The sequence below is a fragment of the Hypanus sabinus genome, unplaced genomic scaffold, assembly GCF_030144855.1.
Source record: "Hypanus sabinus isolate sHypSab1 unplaced genomic scaffold, sHypSab1.hap1 scaffold_1596, whole genome shotgun sequence".
NCBI lineage: Eukaryota > Metazoa > Chordata > Chondrichthyes > Myliobatiformes > Dasyatidae > Hypanus > Hypanus sabinus.
This window is the reverse complement of record NW_026779675.1, coordinates 1-26,500: the sequence shown is the minus strand read 5'-3', so window position 1 is coordinate 26,500 and position 26,500 is coordinate 1. Positions and strand designations below refer to the sequence as shown.

At 41.5% G+C, this 26,500-nt stretch overlaps 1 protein-coding gene across 2 annotated transcripts; it reads right to left on the bottom strand.

The window, feature by feature from the left end:
- Window positions 1–6,205: 6,205 nt before the first annotated feature.
- Window positions 6,206–26,364, bottom strand: LOC132387174 (gastrula zinc finger protein XlCGF17.1-like). Of its 2 annotated transcripts, none has more exons than XR_009509793.1 (2): window positions 26,094–26,364; window positions 6,206–9,122 (listed from the first exon to the last, which is right to left on the bottom strand). XR_009509793.1 is itself a non-coding variant. In XM_059959522.1 (2 exons), exon 2 carries the CDS (start codon window positions 19,927–19,929, stop codon window positions 19,294–19,296), a length of 636 nt encoding a protein of 211 aa, XP_059815505.1. In that variant the 5' UTR covers window positions 19,930–20,336; window positions 26,094–26,364; the 3' UTR covers window positions 18,874–19,293. The 2 variants fall into 2 exon arrangements, 1 of the variants encoding a protein (XP_059815505.1); XM_059959522.1 differs by lacking the exon at window positions 6,206–9,122 and adding an exon at window positions 18,874–20,336.
- Between the last annotated feature and the right edge of the window lie 136 nt (window positions 26,365–26,500).

Sequence of the window (26,500 nt, the reverse complement as noted above, 5' to 3'; positions counted from 1 at the left end):
TGAACTTTCCAGCCACTCTATTCGTGTAAACTATCATGGCGTTCTGGAGACTGACATCAGTATTGTGTAGGCCTCATTGTTTAATGCTGCTATGTCCTGACTTTCGGATGATGTCAGATGTATCTGTGACGATTGAGAGAATGTGTTACAAGGATTACCCATCAGCAATAATGATCAGTTAGGTACAGAAGGAGTTTGTATTTATTGATAAGTGCTTTTATTGTCTGTGCTAAATCAGCACGTGAACGTACACAACGACTACATTTCCATAAACCTGGGAAAAGTGTCAAATAATCGAAAAGATGGCAGATGGAAGGCAGTACCGTCTCTGGTCATGAACATTGGTAGGGGAAATGAAAGCATTGACTCTTTTCTAAACGGAGGGGAAATACAAACAGAAACTCAGGGGGAAAGGGACCTGGGAACTCCTGTGTGACAGTTCATAAAGGGGAAATTTGCAGGTTGAGTCTCCGGTGAAGAATGGGTGCAATGTCAGCGTGGATTTCCAGAGAACCAAAATATAAAAGCAAGAAGATAATGCGGACACTTTATAAAGAACTGGTGGGGCCTCACCTGGAGTGTTATGAGCAGTTCTCGGCCCCTTACCTTAAATGTGTTTGACTGGAGATGGTTCAAATTAGTTTCACGGAAGTGATTCCAGGATTGGATGGCGAGCCACCTGAAACATGTTTGACCACTTGGTGTCTGTATTCACTGGAATTCGGAAAAACTAAGAGTGGCCTCATTGAAAACTATCGAATAGTGAAAGGTCTTGATAGAGTGGGTGTGGAGAGGATTTTACGGAAGGCAATCCTTTTAAATCGGAACTGAGGAAGAATTCCTTCAGCCAGAGAGTGGTGAATCAGTGGAATTCTTTACCACAGTCATCTGCGGAGTCCAAGTGTTTCTGTATATTTAATGCACAGTGTGATAGATTCTTGATTGTTCAGGACATATGTAGGTGTGGGTGGAAGACAGAAGACTGGAGCTGAAAGGAAAATTGGATCAGCCACGATGGAATGGCGAAGCACACTCGATGTAACAAATGGTTTAATTCCACTCCTACATATTATGGTCTCATGGTCTTATGCCATTGAATATTAACTGGTTAAACAGCCTCATGAGCGGCACCTTCTCAAAGGCCTTCTGAAAATCCAAGTACACAACATCCAACGATTCTCCTGAATCTAACCTACGTGTAACTTCTTCTGGAAATTTTTGAAGATCTGCCCGGCAGGATTCTCCATTAAAAACCAGAAGACTGAATGAGTAAAGAAACTCTTGGGAGATCCACTGGTGCCGGCCGTCTCCCCTGATGATCAGGTCTAGTTGGAAAGTGGATATACTAGATATGTGATTCCTTTTATCAGTGACTTGTGTGGTTGGACGAATCGGAGAAACAAACAACAAGCGAAGTCAGAATTAGATCCTGGTTTTCACTGTTGAAAAATTATGATTTTTTATTATTATTATTTATTTTTTAATATATTTAAAGAAATAAAAAAATAAACCTAAACTAACATGGGCAGCAATAATAGTTTATATGTATATGATAGTGTCAAAAACTCCGGAACTCCATACCAGAACAAGAATAAAAAGAGTAAAGGTCTGGAAGAGGCCAAATTAATTCATATGAAAGTGTCGAATGAACGGTCCCCAAGTTTGTTCAAATTTAATTGATGAATCAAAAATAGTACTTCTAATTTTTTCTAAACTTAAACAAGAAATAGTTTGAGAGAACCACTGAAATGTGGTAGGAGGATTTACTTCTTTCCAATTTTGTAATATAGATCTCCTGGCCATTAATGTTACAAAGGCAATCATTCGTCTAATTGAAAGGGAGAATCGACTATCATCTTCATATGGTATACCAAAAATTGCAGTGATAAAATGAGGTTGTAAATCAATATTCCAAATTGAGGAAATGGTAGCAAATATGTCCTTCCAATAATTATGTAAAGTAGGACATGACCAAATCATGTGGGTCAATGAAGCCACATCTAAATGACATCTGTCACATTGAGGATTAACATGAGAATAAAACCGAGCAAGCTTATCTTTAGACATATGAGCTCTATGTACAATCTTATATTGTATTAGAGCATGTTTAGCACATATAGAAGAAGAATTAACCATTTGTAAATTTTTTTCCCATTTTTCCGTTGAAATATTGAATTGAAGTTCTTTTTCCCATTCCTGTTTAATTCCACCCGATACCTCTGGTTGTATCTTCATAATCATATTATAAATAAGAGCCACTAATCCCTTCTGACAGGGATTTAAATTAAAAATCATATCTGAAAAATCTATCAAAGTTGAATTAGGAAAGGATGATAAAACTTTATACAAAAAAATTCTAATTTGTAAATATCTAAAAAAATTAGATTTAGGTAACTTAAATTTGTTAGAAAGTTGATCAAAAGACATCAAACTACCTTCAGAAAAAAAGATCGCGAAAACATATTATACCTTTCCTTTTCTATATGCTAAAAGCTTGATCTGTTAAAGAAGGTTTAAAGAAAAAATTAAGTAAGATAGGGCTATCAAGAACGAAGTTTTTTAGAGTAAAAAATTGACGAAATTGAAACCAAATTCGTAATGTATGTTTGACAATAGGGTTAGATATCTGTTTATTAAGTTTAACTAAATCAACAGGGAGAGAGGAACCAAGAACTGAAAATAAAGAATATCCTTGTGCATCATTACATTCTAAATTTACCCACTGTGGGCACAATGGTAAATCTAAATCTAGTTTCCAGTATATTAAAATTCGAATATTATTCGCCCAATAGTAAAATCTAAAATTAGGTAAAGCTAAACCACCATCTATTTTAGATTTCTGTAACTGTTTTTTTACTTAATCTGGGGTTTTTATTTTGCCACACAAATGAGGAAATTTTTGAATCAATGCTATCAAAAAAAGACTTAGGAATAAAAATTGGTAAGGCTTGAAATAAATATAAAAATTTCGGTAAAATCATCATTTTAACAGCATTGATCCGACCAACCAATGATAAGGATAAAGGAGACCATCTAGTAGTAAGTTGTTGAATTTGATGAAGCATAGGTAAAAAATTCAATCTGAATAAATCTTTATATTTCTTGGTAATTTTTATACCTAAATAAATAAAATTGTCAGTAACAATTTTAAATGGTGTCCTGTCATTCAGTAAAGTGTGTGCAAATTATGATTGACACAACCGAGGTAATCCGGACGTGGAGCCCGTCCGAAGCTCGGGCTATGGGACAAATTTGTGAAAGATAGATGGAGGCGTTGATAGTGCTGAGGAAGCAATGTGATTGCAGAAGGACACAGGCAAATTTGAAGAATGAGCAAAAATGTTGCAGATGGAATACAATATTGGGAAATGTACGATAGTGCTTCTTAGCAAAAGGAACAATAGTGAACTATTATCTGATTGGGAAGAAGGTTAAAACAACAGAAGTACAGAAGGAAATATGAATCATGGCGCAAGCCTCGCAGAAGGTTAATCTACAGGACGAGCCTGTGTAAAGAAAGCAAATGCAATGCTGGCATTTATTTAGAGTAAAGTGGAAGATATAAGCAAGGAGATAATGCTGGTTGTTTATAATACCATATTAGGCCGCAATTAGAGCATTTGTAACCCATATCTCTGAAAACGTATGCTGACGTTGGAGAGAGTCCAGAGGATATTCAAGAAGATGATTCCGGGAATGAAGGGGTTAAGATATGAGGAGCGTTTGCCAGCCTTGGGCCTGTAATCCTGCACTGACCTAAGTTTAATGAATGCGGGTGGCGGGGTGGCAAATCTCACTGAAACCCAACGAATGTGCGAAAAGTCCAGAAAGGGTGGCTGAGGACTGGACTTTTCGTATGGTGGGGGTTGCGATAACAGAGGACACAGCCTCAACACTGAGCAGCGACCTTTCAGTTTCGTTAAAAAGAATCTTATTCAGTCAGAGAGCAGTGAATCTGTGGAATTCCCTGACACAGACGGCGGTGAGGAACACGTCTGTGGGTACATTTAAGGCAGAATCCAGAAGCTTGCTGATCAGTCAGGGCATTACAGGATATTCCGAGGAGACAGGTGCATGGGGTTGAGTGAGAACCGGGATCATCCATGATAGAACGGCAGAACAGACTTGATGGGCTGAATGACCTAATTCTGCTCCTATATCTTATAGTCTTATACAGTGAAGAATGACACAAAATACTTGTTACGTTCGGCCGCTATTTCTTTGCTCGATCGGCAGCGTCATCTTCCAGCAGTACAATATCAACTCGCCCTCTTTTACTATTTATATGTATGAACAGCTCTTGATAACTGATATTATTGGCTCACTTACTTTAATTTTTCATCTTCTCCCTCCTGTGTGTCTTCTTTTCGTTGTCTCCTGTTGGTTATGTAAAAGCTTTCCAATCCTCTAACTTCCCACTGTTTTCTTGCTATATTACGTGATCCCGCTTTTGTTTTATCAAAAACAGGAGAAAATCTGTGGATGCTGGAAATCCAAGCAACACAAACACAAAATGCTGGAGGAACCTCGGAGGCCAGGCAGCGTATATGGGAAATGGTAAACAGTCGACGTTTCGGGCCGAGACCCTTCATCAGGACTGGGGGGGGGGGAAATGAGACATCAGAGGAAGAAGTGTGGGGGTGAGAGGGATGGAAGAAGTGGTAGATGGCAGGTGAAACTGGGAGAATGGGAGTAATGAAGGAAGAATCTTCTCAGGATATAATTTCCTTAACGATTCTCAAAAGTTCATTACTAATACCGCCACATCTCCTGAGCCACCTCTTTCAGATCTCTGGAGTGTACACCAACCTGTCCAGGTGAACTATTTAACTTCAGACCTTTGCGTTTCCCAAAAACCTTCCCCTGAGTAACGTTACTTTACACATTCTGACCACTGACATCTGGGACTTCCGTGTTCCTGGCAGAGTAATGAGTGATGTACAATACTTATTCAGTTCATCTGCCATTCCCATGCACCCCCACCACATTACTACCTCTCCAGCATCATTTTTCAGTGGTCTGATATCCACTTCAGCCTCTCTTTAACACTATATATACATGAAGAAAAATATGGCATCCTCTTGAACATTACTGGCTAGCTCACCTATGTATTCCATCATTTCCTTCTTAATTATTTTAGTTGCATTCTGTTGGTTTTTAAAAGCTTCCCAATCATCTAACTTCCGAGTAATTTTTGCTCTATGCCCTCTCTTTGGTTTTCATGTTTTCTTTGATTTCTCTTATCAGCCACGGTTTTGTCACCTTACCTTTGGAATTCCACTTCCTCCTTCTGATGTATATATCCTGTGCCTTCCGAATTGCTTCCAGAAATTCCAGCCGTTGCTGCTCTGTTTTCACCCTGGAAGTGTTCTTTTCAAATCAATTTTGACCAATTTTTCTCTGATGCCGCTCCAATTCTCTATATTCCACATCTGACTTTAGCTTCTCCTTCTCTAATGTCGGGGTGAATTTGATCATATTAAGATCACTAATCCAGAAGGGTTCCTTGAACTTAAGTGACCTAATTAATTCCGGTTTGTTACATCACCCAATCCAGAACAGCTGATCACCAAGTGGGCTCAACCACGAGCTGCTCTAAAAAAAAAGACATCTTGAAGGCATTCTAGGAATTCCTCCTCTTGAGCCAAACACCATCCTAATTTTCCTAATCACCTGCATGACAATCCTCCATGACCATTGTAACATTGCCCTTTTGGCACGCATTTTCTATCTCCCAATGTAATTTGTGGACCACATACTTACTGTTGTTTGGAGGTCTCTATACAATTCCCATCAGGGATTTTATTTACATTTGCTGCTCGGTAATTCTACCCAAGGAGCTTCTACACCTTCCAACCCCATGCCACTTCTTTCCAATGATTTTATTTAATATTTTACCAACAGAGCCACACAACCCAAATAGCAGCTTGTTCTTGGCTTATTCTTTCAAGAAATATATAAGTATCTGAGAAACAAGAGGACCTGCAAATGCTAGAGAACTACACACAAAGTGCTGGAGGAGCTCAGCATGTCAGGTAGCATCTATGGATGGGAATCAACATTTCGGGCCAAGACCCTTCATCAGGACTCTTGATTCCCACGTATCTGGAAAAACCTTTGACAAAATTTAGTTCAAGGCTTAAAAAAACCCTGTCAAACAGAGCTAAATAGTTAACAAATACAACAAATGCAATAAACACCTTCATCAATACCAACATTGATTTTTCTTTAATAAAAATATCTTGGTCCTATTTCAATTAGCAACTTTACAAAGATAAATAGCAACTTTAGAAAGGACTATTTACACTCAAACCCACTTAGACTTTGGACAGGAGGGAGGGAAATCATACACTTGAAAAAAAATCACAGAACAGTCAGATGAAACTTCTAAGTATTTTTTTTCAACAAACATGAACTGGATTCAGCACTTCATGTGTGGATATGCAATCGTAATAAGAAATACAGACCAGAAAACTTAAATGAGAGGCCAACTCAGAAAAATGAGTCTTCACTCTGGAAGAAAACATTAACCAGTTGAATGAGTATGACCATCCATGGGAGACATCCCAACGATCTGAGCAGACTAGACGGTGACAGGGAAGCATCGAGAACCTGACTGAGAGTTGGAGACCTCTTCCCAGAAACAGAGGGGTTCCTTGCATAAATACAGGACGAGGTGGTTAACAAAATGTAAAAAAAAATCAAAAATACATCAGATACAAACAAACAAGGCAGTAAGTGCACAAAATGCCAAGTGAAACCAGACACAATCCAACACAATCCAGGATCCTGCAGCAGTTTAACTCAATCGAATTACTTACAAAAGTACAATCAAGTGGCAAATATCGTTCACCAACATATTGCTTTAAAATACAAACTGATGAATGACCTCCATCACTTCAAAAAGCCACCATAAATTCAAGCGTGATCCAGTTTTAGAGTCAAAATCTTACAAATTACATGATAATCAATGCATTATTTCAGACAGGACAACTCATAATAACCATCCAGATATAACATTACAGGATAAACAAGCAGGAACAACTCCCCCCAATAGATAAAACCGTTCCCAACACACACGTTCCTCGACACGTGGAGCACCTCACCACAGGTATTGTTTGTGTCATCAGTCAACCAAATTATTTTCTCTGTCAATCAGCTTCCAAATCTTGCTACTCCGTCATTCGTTGCCACGCTCCGCTGCTGATTCCCTTCTCCTCATCATACGTTTTTACCCTGATCATCGCCGAGCCCCAAACTCTGCCCTGTGCCGATTTGCCTCTGGTTTCTGACCCTGCTCCGTTGAACATCCGACAGATGGTTCCCCATTCCGCTTTCAGTCTTTAGGGGACAGAGTGCTTTCATAACCCTTCAGAAGCAGGGAAAATGACCCATAATGTGGAAATGAGCCATGAATAAGGAGGTTAACTACCAATGTCATTCTTCCTCAGCCCAGAGATTTGAGGGGCGAAGAACATCTCAGGCAGGACTGCAGTCAGCTCGACTTCTTCAGTCTGCAGGAAATTCAAGGGACACCTCTTCACCCACAGGATAGTGACTGCTTGGAACCCATCACCACTGGCAGAGCGAGGTGAACAACAGGGGAGGATTTAAAAGGATTGACCTGGAACAGTATAACTGGCAGGGTCCAGCTGGCCTGAGTTGACCCTCTACTATACACTAGCAGTGTTATAAATTCAACAGATTCCGAAGACAGAGTTCAAAATAGAACTGATTTATTTGTCTCAGAGCCAGAATATTAAACTCCAGTCCCATTAAAGGTGAATATGCAGTAGAAGAAACTCCACCCATGCCTGGTGACCAGGGTGCAGAACTGGGTGTGGTGAGCAGCAGCAATAATTGCAGAGTTCAGCACCGACAGTCACTCTCGAAATTGCATTCAGCAATGGGGATGGACAAATATCCAGTATGCAGCTTACTGAAACTTTCTCCCTATTGTGAACCACAAGGTTAATTACTGAGAGAATCCCTTCCACACTCACAGCAGGTGAACAGTCACTCCCCAGTGTGAACTGAGTGATGCACATTTGGTGGAGATGACTGAGATAATCTCTTCCCAATGTCTGAGCAGGTGATCGGCCTCTAACCAGTGTGAAATTGCTGGTGTTTCAGTAGATGAGATGACGAAAATGCCTTCCCACATTCACAGCAAGTGAACGGCTTCTCCCCAGTGTGAACTCTCTGATGACTCTGTAGATTGGATGATTGAATGAATTCCTTCCCACAGTCTGAGCAGGTGAATGGCTTTTCCCCAGTGTGAACTCGCTGATGACTCTATAGTTTGGATGACTGAGTGAATCCCTTACCACAGTCTGAGCAGGTGAATGGTCTCTCTCCAGTGTGAACTCGGTGGTATGTCAGTAGATTAGATGATGAAGTGAATCCCTTTCCACAGCCTGACCAGGTAAACGGCTTCTTCCTGGTATGAACTCACTGGTGCTTCTGTAGATTGGATGACTCAGTGAATCTCTTCCCACATTCTTAGCAGGTGAACGGCTTCTCTCCAGTGTGAACTCTCTGATGTACCAGTAGGGTGGATGACTCAGTGAATCTCTTCCCACATTCTGAGCAGGTAAACGGCTTTTCCCCAGTGTGAACTCGCTGGTGTCTCCATAGGGTGGAAGAGTGAGTGAATCTCTTCTCACAGTCCGAGCAGGTGAACAGCCGGTCCCCACTTTGAACTTGCTGGTGAGCCATTACGTTAGATGACCGAATAAATCCTTCTCCACAAGTTCAGCAGATGACCAACCTCTGTCAGTGTAACTAACTGGTGTGTCCACAGGTGGGAAGACAGCCTGAATCCCTTCCCACACGCAGTACCGGTGAATGGCCTTGCCCAGTGTGAACTCGCTGATGTACCTTCAGATGAGATGACTGAGTGAATTCATTCCTGTTGTCTGAGCAGTTTAATGGCCTCTCCTCTATGTAAAATGATGTGTGTGCCAGTCAGTCAGATGACCCAGTGAATCTCTCCCCACAGTCTGACCAGGAAGGATGGTTGATTGGATCCCTTGCTCCACTTCTTAAATATCCAGACAGAGACAGCACAACTGGTTTGTTGTGTTTTAATTCCCACAGAAGAATTCCTTGTCAAATTTAACCTGTAAAAAGATATACAAAATCCATCAGTGGGTGAAGGACAACATTTCAGATGAGATCTCTTGAGAGTCAGAGAAGATCTATCAAATGTATATTTCAATAAAAGTGCAAAGAAAGGAATATGCACTGTCAAAATCATGTAGAGTATAATATTGAGCTAATATAAAAAAGGAACCACAACTCCTCTTAACTATTCATAGAAAAAAAAGACTCAAAACTTCTATTATTGAGAAAGAAAAAATCACCACTTTCCAGTATTTCCTGCTTTCGGCAAAAATCTCAGGAGCAAAATCTTCCACTATACTAATTTCAGTTGAATTGTAGATTAGTTGTCCTCTTTTTCTAGCCTCTCGGAGTATAGCTTTTTTGCTTGTATAACAATGCAAGAAAAGGATGAGTGGTCGTGGACGTAATTCAGATAAATGCCAAAATCTCGGAATTCTATGTGCGCTGTCCAGTAAAGGGTTCGCTTCAAGGATCTCACTAAAAAGTGAATGTAGCATATCTCAGAAGAATTTTAACAGGTCACCAGTTTCAGTATTTTCAGGCAAACCCGAAAATTCCTCCGGCGTGCTCTGCTGTCTAAATCAATCATTTTTTTTTCTCGTTGTTCTTGATAATTCCAATGTGACATCATTAACTTTCTTTTCCATAGATGACATCTTCAATTCTTGTTCGTTAACTGTTTGCCTGAATAGTTACTGTGCCCTCTCAATTCGATGGGTAGTCTGTTTGAGCATCTGAAATTGAAAGTCCAAATTCTTCAGAGATTCTTGAACAGTCGAGATAGATTTGTCAAGCTTTCTGTTGGCATCCGTCATCTGTAAGCGAACCAAATTCAAGTTTCATATCATGTATTTTTGCGAAAGTAACAGATTTCTCCGATTTCTTTATTTGTTCCGTTTGTTCCATTTCAGGAAAGGTCTTGCCGCTTCTCAATTCAATACCAGATCGACTTCATGCCATCATGATTAAATCATAAATCCTTTAACAAAAATAATGAATCTCCATTTTCATTTTCAGAAACTTTTTATTGATGCATAATCTACAGCTATAAAATGATACAAAACTTCAACAAGTTGATATATATTGATATATACAATTAATAAAGCTGAAGAAAAAAAAGCTTATCAAAATATATGAAAATGAATATATATATATAAGGAAAAGAAGGGAAAAAGGAGAACCCCAACTAACTAAAAAGAAGAAACCCCACTACAAACCCTAACTACAAAAAAAGGGAAAAGAGAAAAAAAACATTAGGAATCAACTCTCAGAGCAATACATCTTACCATTATTTATCTCCCTCTCTCTCCCTCTCCCTCCCTCTCCCTCCCTCTATATATATATATATATATATATATATATATATATATATATAAAGAAAAAGAATCATTAACTGCCAATTCATCCTTATATAAAATAAAATTGGAAGGAAACCATATAAAATAGTTCAAATTAAATAATTTGGCAAAACAGCCCCATGTTCTCTCAAAATCGAATCAAGGATCAAAAGTTCTACTTCCATTTTTCTTTTCCAAACCCAGATATAACATTACTTGAGAAAACCATTGAATTAATGTAGGGACAGAGGTATCCTTCCACTTTAATGAAATAGCCCTTCTTGCCAACAATGTAACAAATGCAATTATATGTTTCTGTGAAGATGCAATACCCTGAATATGATGTGGAACTATTCCAATTAAAACAGTCAATGTATTAGGTTGTAAATTAATTTTCAGAGCTTTAGAAATTGTAGAAAACAAAGATTTCCAAAAAGATTTTAATGAAGAACATGACCAGAATATATGTGACAAAGTGGCTATTTCAGTTTTACACCTATCACAGTTATTGTCTATGTTATGAAATATTTTGGATATCTTACCTTTGTTAAATAATAACGGTGAACAATTTTAAATTGAATTAAACCGTGATTGGCACATATCGAAGAAGAATTTACTATTTTCAGAACTCGCAACCAATCTTCATTAACAAAGGTCATATGAAGTTCTCTCTCACAATCTTTTTTAATCTTTAGTGAGAGGATACCTTTTTATAGTAAACATAAATTATAAATTCTACCAATGGAACCTCTTACTACGGGATTCAAATTCAAAATTGTATCCAACAAATCAGGTTCTTGCATATATAGAAACTTAGATAAGTATTCTTGTAAAAAAAATGTCTAACCTGAAAATATTGCAGTGTATATGAGAGAGAGAATATTTGCTAATTAACTCTTCAAAAGTCATCAATCAGCCATCACAAAATAAATCTGCAAAAGAACGGATCCCGTGATTTCTCCACAGGAGAAAAATGGGATCAGTTATTGAAGGTTTAAATAAAAAAATTCGATATAAAGAACCAGACAATTTAAGTTGTTTAAAATTTTAAAAATTGTGAAACTGAAACAAAATCCGTAAGGACTGTTTAATGACTGCGTAGAGATTTAAATTTGGAATTTTAGAGAGCAGTAAAGGTAGTGGAGCTCCTAATAATGAGATTAAATGAAATTGTTTGACAGCTTTTAATTCCAAATCAATCCAAGCTGGTTTTGGGCTCTTATCAAGCCAATATAGCCAAAATCATAATTGTCGAATATTAACAGCCCCATAATAGTCTTAAATTAGGAAGTGCATGACCACCATTTTTTTTAGATTATTGTAAATGATACTTATTAATTTTTGGTCCCTTATTGTTCCAAATAAAGGACGAGATAAGTGAGTCAGTTTGATCAAACTTTTTTTTTGAAAATATATAAAAATCTTTTTATGTAAAATAAAATTGGAAGGGAACCATTGAAAATAATTCAAATTAAGGAAATAGAAGATTCATGAAAAGAAAATTTTCTGAAAAATATATAAAAATCTAGGTAAAATCATCATTTTCATGGCATGGGTACGACCCATTAAAGAAAGAGTAAGTGAATACCATCCAGAAAATAGTTGTTTCATGGAGTCCATTGAAAGAACTACATTAGCTTTATAAAGATCTTTATATTTTTTAGTAATTATAATACCTAAATATTTAAAAGAATGAACAATTTTAAATGGAATATCATTATATATAAACACAGGGGCATTTAATTGAAACAATTCCCTTTTATTGAAGTTTATATCCTGAAAATTTACCAAAATCTTTGTGTTTCCAAAAGATTAGGAATTGATTCCACAGGGTTTGAAATAAAAACCAAAAGATCACCTGTGTAAAGAGAAATCTTATGTATGGTTCAATTTATAGAAATACCATGATTATTTTTAGCTTCACAGAGTTTTATGGCCAAAGGCTCCAGTACAAGATTAAATAATGAAGGGCATAATGGAAAACCCTGTCTTGTGCCCGTGAACGTGAAAAAAGGGGACCTGAAATTATTAGTAATAACTGTGGCAATAGGATTCTTATAAATCATTTGAATCCTATTGAAATTATTACCAAAGCCAATTTTTTTTCTAAAACTTTAAACAAATATGACCAATCAACTCTTTCAAATGCCTTTTCTGCATCGAAAGAGATAACACATTGGGGTTCCTTAGATAGAGATGAATATATAATGTTCATCAATCTCTGAACATTGGAGAAACAGTAACGGCCTTTAATAAAGCCTGTTTGATCCATCGAGGTAATCTTAGTTAAAATATTTTCCAAGTGGTTAGACATTATCTTAGAGAGAAATTTTGAATCCAAATTTAATAACGAAATAGGTCTATATGATGAACATTCAGTAGGATTTTTATCTTTCTTAAGGATTAAGGAAATAGAAGCTAAGGAAATAGAGAAGGTAAACTACCTTTCTCAAAGGATTCATGAAATATTTCCAAAAGGTATGGAGAAAGTAACCTTTCAATTTTTATGTAAAATCCTACCAAATACTCATCAAGTCCAGGAGCTTTACCTGACTGCATTAACAACATAGCTTTCTGAATTCCATGCTCAATAATTGGAGCATCAGGCATCTGTTGATCTTCAACAGTAATGTGAGTAAATTTAATCTTATGTAAAAATAAAGCCTTCATTTTGGAGGAATCTGCAGAAAGTTGAGATCTATAAAGATCAGAATAAAAATCCTGAAAAGTATTATTGATGTCTTCATCGTTACTTGATATATCTCCATTATTTTTACGAATCTTTAAACATTGTCTTTCAGCTCCAGCTGCCATTAATTGGGAAGCTAAGTGCTTATTATTTTTATCCCAAAAAATATAAAACGGACTTTTCAATTTAACTAAATATCCTTCCATAGGATATGTTAGTAATAAATTATACCGTGATTGTAATTCCACTCCTGTTTTAAACAAAGCAACACTTGGAGAGATAGCATTGATTTTATCTAATTCTTTAATTTGTTTTGAGATTTTATCTAATTCCATTCTGTTTCTTCAGTTTAGCTATATATGAAATAAACTGACCACCTAAAGTCTTTTAATGTATCCAAAATTACTAACTTTGAGACATTTCCTGTGTTATTAAAGAGAAAAAGAAATTTTTTATCTGAGTTTCAATAAACTCAACAAATTCAGAGCTTTGTTGACAAATGTTCTGGAAAACACCTAAGTGGTCTGGTAGAAGCAACATCTTTCAGTTCAAATATTAGGCTTAAAGGAGTATGATCACAGATAACAATTGCATCATATTCACATTTCTGAACATTAAATAGAAATTGAGGGTCGACTATAAAATAGTCAATTTTCGAATATTTATTATGAACATGTGAGAAAGAAAAGAGTATTCTCTATCACTAGGATGCATATCCCTCCAAATTTCAATTATGCCATAATCAATTAAAAAGGAATTAATAAGTGATGCAGAATGATTAGGGAGTTGATGTTCGGATGATAGAAACATAGAACATAGGTGCAGTAGTAGGCCATTCGGCCCTTCGAGCCCACACCACTATTCAGTATGATCATGGCTAATCATCCAACTCAGAACCCTGTACCTGCTTTCTCTCCGTACCCACGGTCCCTTTAGCCAGAATGGCCATATCTAACTCCTTCTTAAATATAGCCAATGAACTGGCCTCAACTGTTTCCTGTGGCAGAGAACTCCACAGATTCACCACTCTCTGTGCGAAGAAGTTTTTCCTCATCTCGGTCCCAAAATGCTTCCCCTTTATCTGTGACCCCTCTGTGACCCCTCATTCTGGACTTCTCCAACATCGGGAACAATCTTCCTGCATCTAGCCTGTCCAATCCCTTTAGAATTTTACACGTTTCAGTTAGATCCCCCCTCAATCTTCTAAATTCCAGCGAGTATAAGCCTAGTCTTTCCTCATATGAAAGTCCTGCCATCCCAGGAATCAATCTGATGAACCTTCTTTGTACTCCCTCTATGGCAAGAATGTCTTTCCTCAGATTAGGGGACCAAAACTGCACAAAATACTCCAGGTGTGTTCTCACGAAGGCCTTGTACAACTGCAGTAGAACCTCCCTGCTCCTGTACTTGAATCCTTGTGCTATGAATGCCAACATACCATTTGCCTTTTTCACCGCCTGCTGTACCTGCATGCCCACTTCCAATAACTGGTGTACAATGACACCCAGGTCTTGTTGCACCTCCCCTTTTGCTAATTGGCCACCATTCAGATAATAATCTGTTTTCCTGCTCTTGCCACCAAAGTGAAGAACCTCACATTTATCCACATTAAATTGCATCTGCCATGAATCTGCCCACTCAACTAACCTATCCAAGTCACCCAGCATCCTCCTCACAGCTAACACTGCCACTCAGCTTCATGTCATCTGCAAACTTGGAGATGCTGCATTTAATTCCCTTGTCTAAATCATTGATAAATATTATAAACAACTGGGGTCCCAGCACTGAGCCTTGCAGTAACCCACTAGTCACTGCCTGCCATTCTGAAATGGTCCCATTTATTCCCACTCTTTGCTTCCTGTCTGCCAATTTTCTATCCACTTCAATACCATACCCCCAACACCATGTGTTTTAAGTTTGCACACTAATCTCCTGTATGAGACCTTGTCAAAAGCCTTTTGAAAATCCAAATATACCACTTCCACTGCTTGTCCCCTATCCACTCTACTAGATACATCCTCAAAAAATTCTATAAGATTTGTCAGACATGATTTTCCTTTCACAAATCCATGCTGACTTTGTCCGATGATTTCACTGCTTTCCAAATGTGCTGTTAACACATCTTTGATAACTCACTAGCATTTTCCCCACCACCAATGTCAGGCTAACCAGTCTATAATTCCCCGGTTTCTCTCTCCCTCCTTTTTTAAAAAGTGGGGTGACATTAGCCACCCTTCAATCCTCAGGAATTAATCCAGAATCTAAAGAGTTTTGAAAAATTATCACTGATGCATCAACCTTTTCTTGGGCTACTTCCTTAAGCACTCTGGGATGCAGACCATCTGGCCCTGGGGAGCTAACTGCCTTTTATCCCTTCAATTTACCTAACACCACTTCCCTACTAACATGTATTTCCCTCAGTTCCTCCATCTCACTAGACCCTCGGTCCCTTAATATTTCCAGAAGATTATTTATGTCCTCCTTAGAGAAAACAGAACCCAAGTTGTTATACAATTGGTCTGCCATATTCCCCATGATCAATTCACCTGTTTCTGACTGTAAGGGACCTGCATTTGTCTTAACCAATCATTTTCTTTAAAAGGCTATAAAAGCTTTTACAGTCAGTTTTTATGTTCCCTGCCAGCTTTCTCTCATAATCTTTTTTCCCTTTCCTAATTAATCCCATTGTCCTCCTCTGCTGGACTCTGAATTTCTCCCAGTCCTCAGGTGTGCCACCTTTTCTGGCTAATTTGTATGATTCTTCTTTGGAATTGATACTATCCCTAATTTTCCTTGTTAGCCATGGGTGCACTACCTTCCCAGGTTTATTCTTTTGCCAACAGGGATGAACACTTGTTGTAGTTCATCCATGTGATCTTTAAATGCTTGCGATTGCATATCCACCATCAACCCTTTAATTATCATTTGCCAGTCTATCTTAGCAAATTCCTGTCTCATACCTTCAAAGTTACCCTTCTTTAAGTTCAGAACCTTTGTTTCTGAATTAACTATGTCACTCTCAATCTTAATGAAGAATTCCACCGGATTATGGTCACTTAACCAAGGGGCCTTGCACGACAAGATTCCTAACTAACCCTTCCTCATCGCTCAATAATACTCAGTCTAGAATGGCTTGCTCTCTAGCTGGTTCCTCGACATTTTGGTTCCGAAAACTATCTCACATACATTCCAAGAAATCCTCTTCCTCAGCACCCTTACCATTTTGGTTCACTCAATCTATATGTAGATTGAACTCACCCATTATAACTGCTATTCCTTTATGGCACGCATTTCTAATTTCCTGTTTAATGCCATCCCAAACCTCACTACTACTGTTAGGTGGCATGAACACAACTCCCACCAGAGTTTTCTACCCCTTAGTGTTACGCCGCTCTACCCATATTGATTCCACATCCTCCAGGCTAATGTCTTCTTTTCTATTGCATTAATCCCCTCTCTAACCAGCAACGCTACCCCACCTCCTTTTCTTCCCTGTCTATCCCTCCTGAATATTGAATATCCCTGGATGTTGAACTCCCATCCTGGGTTACCTGGGAGCCATGTCTCTTTGATCCCAACTATATCATATTCATTAATAACTATTTGCACATTCAATTCATTCACCTTGTTACAAATGCTTCATGCAGTGACACACAAAGCCTTCAGCCTTGTTTTTAAACACTCTTAGCCCTTATACAATTATGTTGAAAACTGGCCCTTTTTGATTTTTGCCCTGGATTTGCCTGCCTGCCACTTTTACTTTTCACCTTACTACTTTTTGCTTCTACTCTCAGAAGTGTGAGGTGGTACATTTTGGAAGGTGAAATCTCCAAGGCAGAGTACAAAGTAAATGGCAGGATACTTGGTGGTGTGGAAGAGCAGAGGGGTCTGGGGTACATGTCCACAGATCTCTGAAAGTTGCCTCACAGGTAGATAGGGTAGTTAAGAAAGCTTATGGGGTGTTAGCTTTCATATGTCGAGGGATAGAGTTTAAGAGTTGCAAGTTAATGATGCAGCTCTATAAAACTCTAGTTAGGCCACACTTGGAGTACAGTGTCCAGTTCTGGTCGCCTCACTATAGGAAGGATGTGGAAGCATTGGAAAGGGTACAGAGGAGATTTACCAGGATGCTGCCTGGTTTAGTCAGCATGCGTTATGATCAGAGATTAAGGGAGCTAGGACTTTACTCTCTGGAGTGGTGGAGGATGAAAGGAGACATGATAGAGGTATACAAGATATTAAGAGGCATAGATAGAGTGGACAGCCAGCACCTCTTCCCCAGGGCACCACTGCTCAATACAAGAGGACGTAGGTTTAAGGCAAGGGGTGGAAAGTTCAAGGGGGATATTAGAGGAAGGTTTTTTTTACTCAGAGAGTGGTTGGTGTGTGGAATGCACTGCCTGAGTCTGTGGTGGAAGCAGATATAGTGAAATTCAAAAGGCTACTAGACAGGAATATGGAGAAATTTAAGGTGTTGGGGGGATATATGGGATGCACGGTTTAAGGGTTGGCACAACATTGTGGGCCGATGGGCCTGTACTGTGCTGTACTATTCTGTGTTCTATAATCAGCTGCTTCATCAACTGCCAAAGCAGAATCGGCTTGCTAAGCGTTCCCCTGAATTGCACTTTGTAAGAGAATATGCCAACCCTCTCTTGGCCACTTTAAACTCTGAGCAAACTTCTCAAAATGCCAGAAGTATTTATCAACCTCTACCTCGTCAAATGGTGGTACCAATTTAACTTCTTGACTGGCCTCAACTTATCACTAGAGTCTAATGCTAGACCCCTTTGCTGCAATCTCTCTATCTTTTCCAGTTCAAACAGCCCGTCTTACTGCTTCCTCCCTCTGTTTTTCTGCCTGTCTAGTTTCAAGCTGCCTCTGCCTTTCCGCAGCTTCCATCTTTAATTTTTTCTCGCTTGTCCTGGAGCTCAAGCTCACGATGTTTACTTTCAGGAAACACCTCCAACTCCTCCACTTTATACACACCCTCAGATACATAATGTTCAGCTATTACCCTCTGCATCTGATCCCTCCACATTGTCGGTTTCCCCTTAGCAAGTTTGAACCTTCTAGCAGTATTCAACAACTCAATCCTTCTGGTAACTTCTAATGCCTCAGATGTTGGTGCTTCCAGACATCTATCAACATCCGTTGCTGCAGATTTTCCACACACAAATAAATCAAAAGCAAATTTCCCCAATGAAATCGATAACTAATCAATACACCCCCAAATCTGTTCATATTCTGGTTGCAGGCCCCAATTTTATTCTGAATTGTTACGCTTTAGAAATGAACCAGCAGCAATGGACTACACCTGGAGTCTGTTTTTGATGTTAAAACAATCTTTAATACAATCCACTTATAATATAGTAACTTAAGAAAGATAAACAAAAGTTAAGTGTCATGTGTATATATGTGTGTAAATATAACTCCCAAACTATTCTCGGGGGAAACAAGGCTTGGAGTCTTGAGATGGTAAAGTATGAAAGTTCAGTTCAACCATGGAATAGGTGATGAGAGAGATATTTGTAATTCAGGGTAAATGTCGAGAGAAGGCAATTATGTTGAATTCCACAGGTTCCATGGTGGTAAAATGAGAGAACAGTCGCTGTAGATTTTATCTATCATCGTTCCAAATCCACATACGAACTATCACCGAAAGTGACTTGGCACAAGAGGTATCGTCAAGTGAATTATCACACCACATCTAGGCAAGGGTTAACACATCAGTGGTCTTCACAGAATACCCCAAAACAGATCCACTCCTATGGATCAAACAAGGTAACAACCACACATTCGACGTTTCCTGAATCGATAAGTAACCCACCCTTGTGGGCATAGGAAAATTCCAAACAGAGACCCTTGCCCACTGGTTCCCTGGTTTCGATCCTTCCATTTTTCCTCCTTCATCCCCATCTGACTCTGAGTGTCTGTGTCCTTGGTTAAAACTAAACAAGCTGCGAGCGATGTAAAAAGGCTGCAAGTCAAACTGATTCACCTTCTTCATTTCTCTCTCTCTCACTCTCTTAAAGTGATAGTCCACAGCAAACAAAACCTAGAGATTCATAACAAAGGCCACTCCCCATTGTGAACTGACTGGTGTGCCAGTAGTTGGGGACTGAATCCCTTCCCACATTCTCAGCAGATGAATGGCCTCTCCCCAGTGTGAACTTGCCGATGTCTCTGTAAGCTGGAACAGTGAGTGAATCTCTTCCCACAGACTGAGCAGGTGAATGGCCTCTCTCCAGTGTGAACTCGCTGATGACTCTGTAGGGTGGATGACTGAGTGAATCTCTTCCCACAGACTGAGCAGGTGAATGGTTTCTCTCCAGTGTGAACTCGCTGATGACTCTGTAGGGTGGATGACTGAGTGAATCTCTTCCCACATTCTGAGCAGGTGAATGGCTTCTCCCCAGTGTGAACTCCCTGATGTCTCAGTAGAGTGGATGACTGAGTGAATCTCCTCCCACATTCTGAGCAGGTGAATGGCTTCTCCCCAGTGTGAACTCGCTGATGTCTCTGTAGGCTGGATAACTCAGTGAATCCTTTCCCACATTCTGAGCAGGTGAATGGCCTCTCCCCCGTGTGAACTCGCTGATGACTCTGTAGGTGGGTTAACTGAGTGAATCTCTTCCCGCAGTCCGAGCAGGTGAACAGCTTCTCTCCAATGTGAACTCGCTGATGTACCAGTAGGGTGGATGACTGAATGAATCTCTTCCCACAGTCCGAGCAGGTGAAAGGCCTCTCCCCGTAGTGAACTAGCTGGTGAGCCATTAGATCAGATGACCGAGTGAATCCTTCTCCACAAATTCTTCAGATGACCAGCCTCTGCCCAGTGTGAACTGACTGGTGTGTCCACAGATGGGAAGACAGACTGAACCCCTTCTCACACACAGAACAGGTAAATGGCCTTGCCCAGTGTGAACTTGCGGATGTACCTTCAATTGTGATAACCAAGTGAATCCATTCCCACTATCTGAGCAGGTGAATGGCCTTTCTCCTGTGTAAAATGACGGGCGTGCCAGTTGGTCAGATGACCGAATAAATCCCTCCCCACAGTCTGAGCAGGAAGGATGGTCGATTGAATCCCTTGCTCCACTTCTTAAATATCTGGACAGAGACAGCAAAACTGGTGTGCCAAGTTTGAGATTCCTGGAGACAAATTCCTTCTCATTTTTAACCTGTAAAAAGATTTTCAAAATCCATCAATGTGTGTAGGACAACATTTCAGATGAGATCACTTGAGTTGCCAAGGTTTGATTTGGTATCACACGGTTACAGTGAGGTTCAAAACAAGCTGGACAGAGAAATCATCTCCTGACTGGGCAGAGTGCTGGTATCTGGAATGACCAGCAACTCCCCGATGCTCTTCCTGTCTCTATAAGAATGGGGTATTTCTGCCGTCTCCAATCTGTGCCTTGGCTCAGTTTGACTCTCTCCATTGGTATTATTCCCTCTTCCTCCTGAGCTGCATGGGTCCTGGCCCCACAGGAACTGGAACAGTCTCATGCAAATAGTCATCCTTGATGTGCAGCTGGGATTTTCTTTTATGTATTATTAACATAAAGTGCCACAGTTTTAACGCCATATAAAAAATTCGTGCTGAGGTGAATGGTTGGTCCGCACAGCTGTTAAAAGGGCTTAGAGTGAATTGTTGTAATATTTCAGGTTCTTCTAGAAATGTACAACACAGAAACAGACTAAAATAATAGACAGGGATGGGGGTAAGGGCGTGGGGCAGGAGTTTCAATGGAGGGCAGAGAATTGGATGTTCATGCCGGCAGGTAGGAGGCTACCTAGGCGGGAGATAAGGTATTGCTCCATCGACCTGCGTTTGGCCTCATCTTGACGGTAGAGGAGGCCATGGACAGACATGTTGGAGTGGGAGTGGTCTGTGGAATTGAAGTGTGTGGCCACAGGGAGATCCCGCCACTGCTGGAGGACAGAGCGCCTGTGTTCGGCGAAACGGTCTCCCAGTCTGCGGCGGGTCTCCCCAATGTATAAATGGCCACATCGGGAACACCGGATACAGTATATCATCCCAGTTGACTTGCAAGTGAAGTGGTGCCTCACCTGAAAGGACTGTCTGGGGCCTGGGACTTCATTAACTTCGCCTCCAACTTTCACCCCACCCTCAAATTCACCTGGTCTATTTCCGACACCTTCCTCCCCTTTCTATATCTTTCTGTTTCGATCTCTGGAGACACCCTGTCCACCAAAGTCTACTACAAAGCAAATAACTCCCACAGCTACCTAGACAATTCCTCCTCCCACCCTGTCTCCTGCAAAAATGCTATCCCTTTATCTCAATTCCTCCGCCTCCGCCGCATCTGCTCTCAGGATGAAGCCTTTCATTCCAGGACAAAGGAGATGTCTTCCTTTTTTAAAGAAAGGGGCTTCCCTTCGTCCACTACCAACTCTGCCCTCCATCGCGTCTCCCGTATTTCACGCACCTCTGCCCTCACCCCATCCCCCCGCCAGCCCACCAGGGATAGAGTCCCCGGTCCTCACCTATCACCCTACCAGCCTACAGATCCAACGGATAATCCTCCACAACTTCCGCCACCTCCTACGTGATCCCACCACCAACCACATCTTCACCTTCCCCCCTCTCTCGGCTTTCCGCAGGGATCGCTCCCTACGCGACTCCCTTGTCCATTCATCTCCCCCATCCCTTCCCATGGACCTCCCTCCGGGCACTCATCCCTGCAAACGGAAGAAGTGCTACACCTGCCCCCACACTTCTTCCCTCACCACCATCCCAGGCCCCAGACTGTTTGAGGAGTCAGGGTATTTATAAAGCTTTGCAATTTGCATAACCTGTCCTAACGATGACTGTGAACAAGCCATTGTCCTAACAAGCTAATTCAGGTCTGAGACCTTGGTAAAATTTAACTGAGATCTCAAATCTCTTGGGGTGCCCAAACTTTTCCATGGTGCTCCTTTCCTTTTTTTTTCCCACTCTAAAATTGTACAAAAACAGAAATAATGCACTAAACTCCTGATGAAGGGTTTCAGTCTGAAACGTTGTCACTACCTCCTCCCATAGATGCTGTCAGGCCTGCTGAGTTCTGCCAGCATTTTTTGTTTTTAATAATACACTAATCTTGCTTAAAATGTTGAAAAGAATGTTTTGTCTTTAATTTTATGACTTTTGGAGACCAGTTCACCCTCTACTCACTTAACTATTCACAGTAACAGGAAGTTTGACCACTGGTGCCCAGCCATTTGCATACCACTGTATGGGATGGGGTGGAGAGTGCGGGGTGTGATGGGAGAGAGGGGGAGGAGAAGGAGGACTGACAGGGAGCGAAGAGGGAGAACGCGTGGGGTGAGTGGTAGATTTAGAGGGTGAGAAAGAGGGGAAGACAGTGTGGGATACGGGAGCCAGCAGGGAGAGTGTTTGAGAGAGGGGGGAGGGTGGGATGTAGGGAGAGAGATAGAGAGGTTGAGAGCCGGTAATGGAGGCGGTTACAGAGTGGCGGAGGTGAGTGAGTGAGAGACAAGTTTGATTGAGGTGCGTGAGAGAGGAGGAGATGGAGAGGGGAAGACAGAGGGTGACTGATATTGAGAGTGGGCTGGCGGGTGATAGGGGTAGGGACGGATTGTGGAATGGGAGAGAGAATGGAAGAGTAAGAGAAAGATGGAGAGATGCAGAGGGAGAGAGTGAGAGAGAAATGAAAAGAGGCATGACAGAGTGAGGAGATGAAGAGAAACAAGAGCGAGGAGTACGATTTATTACTAGAGGGGTAGAGAGAGTGGCAAAAAAGGAGAGCGCAAGGAAAGGGGTGAAAGAGAGTGGGAGACTGGTCAAGTAGCAGTGTAACTGAGAGGGATAGGGAAGAGGGATGATTGAGAGGGGCGATGATAAGGAAGGGGTGAGGGAGAGTTGAGACAGTGAGGGAGAGAGGGAGCAAGAAGGGAGGGTTGGAGTAGAGGGCCCTATGAGGAAGAGGAACTGTGAGGAGGGTGTGGTGAGGGAAATGGGGTAAGTAGCTAGGGGTGAGGGAGAAAGGCGAGGAGACTGTGTGTCTGATTACAATTATTAGACTATTTATGCAGTCCCCAGTTGCAGGGACATTAATCACGTCTGTTCACAAGTCACCGAACAAATCCACCGTGGGATTACGGTTCCATGCTGGGAATTATGAGTGTGAGGGCAGCTTGCTGTTCTCAGTGTCGGATGTGGGAGGTCCCGGAGTCTCCTAGCTTCCCGGACGTGCACATCTGCACCAGGTGCGCTGAGCTGCAGTTCCTAAGGGACTGTGCCAGGGTACTGGAGCTGCAGCTCGATGACCTTCGTCTGGTCAGGGAGAGTGAGGAGGTGATAGAGAGGAGTTGCAGGCAGGTGGTCACACCGGGGCCACGGGAGGCAGACAGGTGGGTCATAGTTAGGATGGGGAAGGGGAAGAGTCAGGTACTAGAGAGTATCCCAGTGGCTGTACCCCTTGACAATAAGTACTCCTGTTTGAGTACTGTTGGTTGGGGGGGTGGGTGGAAACAGCCTACCTGGGGGAAGCAACAGCGGCCGTGGCTCCGGCACAGTGTCCGGCCCTGTAACTCAGAAGGGTAGGGAAAGGAAGAGGAAGACAGTAGCAATAGGGGACTCAATAGTTTGTGGGTCAGATAGGCGATTCTGTGTAAGCAGTCAGGAGACCCGGATGGTAGTTTGCCTCCCTGGTGCCAGGGTCTGGGATGTTTCTGATCACATCCAACATATCCTGAAGTGGGAGGGTGAGGAGCCAGAGGTCGTGGTACATATAGGTACCAATGACATAGGTAGGAAAAGGGAAGAGGTCCTGAAAGGAGAATATAGGGAGCTAGGAAGGGAGTTGAGAAGAAGGTCTGCAAAGGTAGAAATGTCGGGATTACTGCCTGTGCCACGTGACAGTGACAGTAGTAATGGAATGAGGTGGAGGATAAATGCGTGGCTGAGGGATTGGAACAGGGGGCAGGGATTCAAGATTCTGGATCATTGGGACCTCTTTTGGGGCAGGAGTGACCTGTACAAAAAGGACGGATTGCAATTGAAACCTAGCGGTCCAATATCCTGGTGGGGAGATCTGTGAAGGCTACTGGGGAGACTTTAAACTAGAATGGTTGGGTGGTGGGAATCAAATTGAAGAGTCTAGGAGAGAGGAGGTTAGTTCACAAATAGAGAAAGCTTGTAGACAGTGTGAGGAAATCTAGGACTAATGGTGCATATTTCCCTGAAGGAGGAAGCTCATGTGGTGGTGAAGAAAGCTTTTGGTATGCTGACCTTTATAAATCAGAGCACTGAGTATAGGAGTTGGGATGTAATGTTAAAATTGTACAAAGCATTGGTGAGGCCAGATTTGGAGCACTATATACAGTTCTGGTCACCAAATTATACGTAAGATGTCAAGAGAGAACAGAGATTTACTAGAATGTTACCTGGGTTTCAGCACCTAAGTTACAGAGAAAGGTTGAACAAGTTCGGTCTTTATTCTTTGGAGCATAGAAGGTCGAGGGGGGACTTGATAGAAGTATTTAAAATTATGCGGGGATTGATAGAGTTGATGTGGATAGGCTTTTTCCAGTGAGTGTAGGGGAGATTCAAACAAGAGGACATGAGTTGAGAGTTAAGGGGCAAAAGGTTAGGGGTAACATGAGGGGTAACTTCTTTACTCAGAGAGTGGTAACTGTGTGGAACGAGCCTCTAGTGGAAGTGGTAGAGGTAGGTTCGATTTTTTCATTAAAAAAAAAATTGTATAGGTATATGGACAGGAAAGGAATGGAGGATTATGGGCTGAGTGCAGGTCAGTGGGACTAGGTGAGAGTAAGCGTTCGGCACGCACTAGGAATGCCGAGATGGCCTTTTTCCGTGCTGTAATTGTTATGTGGTTTTACCGCGTACGATTCTGGTCTCCATATCCGACAGCGGGGAGCTTTAACTCATATGGGGACCAACTGCAGCTCAACCCCAGCTGATGCGGGTGTTTCTCCTGTTCAGGTGGCGGTGAGGAAGGGGTTAATCTCGGGTTTGTGTAAATCGAGGGCTGATTGCTATGGGAAAGGGGTGGGACCGAGCCGGACAGCTGGAGGCTCCGGGCTCTCCAGTCTTGCATCCCTGGTTTTAGTTTTGCACCGTGTCGGGATCGCGGGATCAGTTTGTTGTGGTTCCCCAAGCTGGGAGGGTGGACGTGGGTGAAGGGGGCCTGTCTATGTGTCGGTGTGGGGTGAATGGTCAGAAGGGTGTGGGGCCACTGGTGGAACGGAGGGTGGTTGGGGTACTGTGGGTGATCAGAAGTAACATGACCTGGGTGGATGGGCAAGGGGTAAATTACGTTGTCAACGAGGGTGGAACTGGTCCAGTGAATCAGACAGCTCAGCTCGCCTGTCCTTTCAGGAGGCCACAATTCTCTCATCATCTTAATCACTGACTAATCTTCCGGTTAACATTGAGTTTGTTACAGAGCCCCAGAGTCTGGGAATGGCTGGGTGGTAGGAGGCAGAGGGTGATGATGAGAGGCTGTTTCTTGGACTCAAGTTCCATGCTTCGTGACGTTCCCTGGGGTTACACCCATTGCTACTTGTCATCTATGTCAATAATTTGGTTGAGAAAGTACAGGGTATGGGGAGAGAGTTTGCAGCAAGTTCAAACAAATACTGTTTTTGAAAGACAGTCAGTAAAAACACTCCCCTCTCTTTCCCTCTCCCCAATCAGATCTGACCAAAAGCTACATCAGAGGATGCAAGATCTTTTACTGAGTAACCATTGTGAGGGAATGGGAGTGGTTTCAAAGGGCTGGGCTGCTGGAAGCACATTACCAGACCTGGAGTGATTGCAACTGGGTCTGACAGAGGCATAACTGGTTCTGCTGGGCACATTCAGTCTCACTCCCAACTATTTCCTACCTTCCCTTGTACAGGAATGTAATGTCTAAAGGACCAGTGTTTGAGTGAATGAGACTCACCAAACTTTCTCCTGACTGAATCACTGGAATCTCCGAGTCAGATGGGTTCTCTCCAGTCGGTGCTCTCAGTCCTCGGGCTGGTTCACTTGTTGCTGCTCCCTCGTCTTCAGTCGTGGTTTGCCTCCAGTTGGGGTTTTTCTTCAAATAAATCTCTCACCACAGGTCTAACTTTAACCAGAGAGACAATGAAGCACATTAATAATGAAAAGGAGAACTAAACATTTCTGTGTAATGTTACTAAGAACAAAACTCACTGAAATTTAAACACTGAAGGCAGATGTAATGACCTCAGTAAACAATCTTTTATTGTCCCTCACATCTCACAGACGATACGGGATAAGAAGGATCCATCATCCAGTCACGGTAAGACACAAGACACAGGAACAGAATCAGGTGATTTGGTCCAT

Coding starts and splice junctions, on each gene's coding strand:
- LOC132387174 (XM_059959522.1), bottom strand. CDS start 19,929: ATGGCTCACCAGCTAGTTCACTACGGGGAGAGGCCTTTCACCTGCTCG.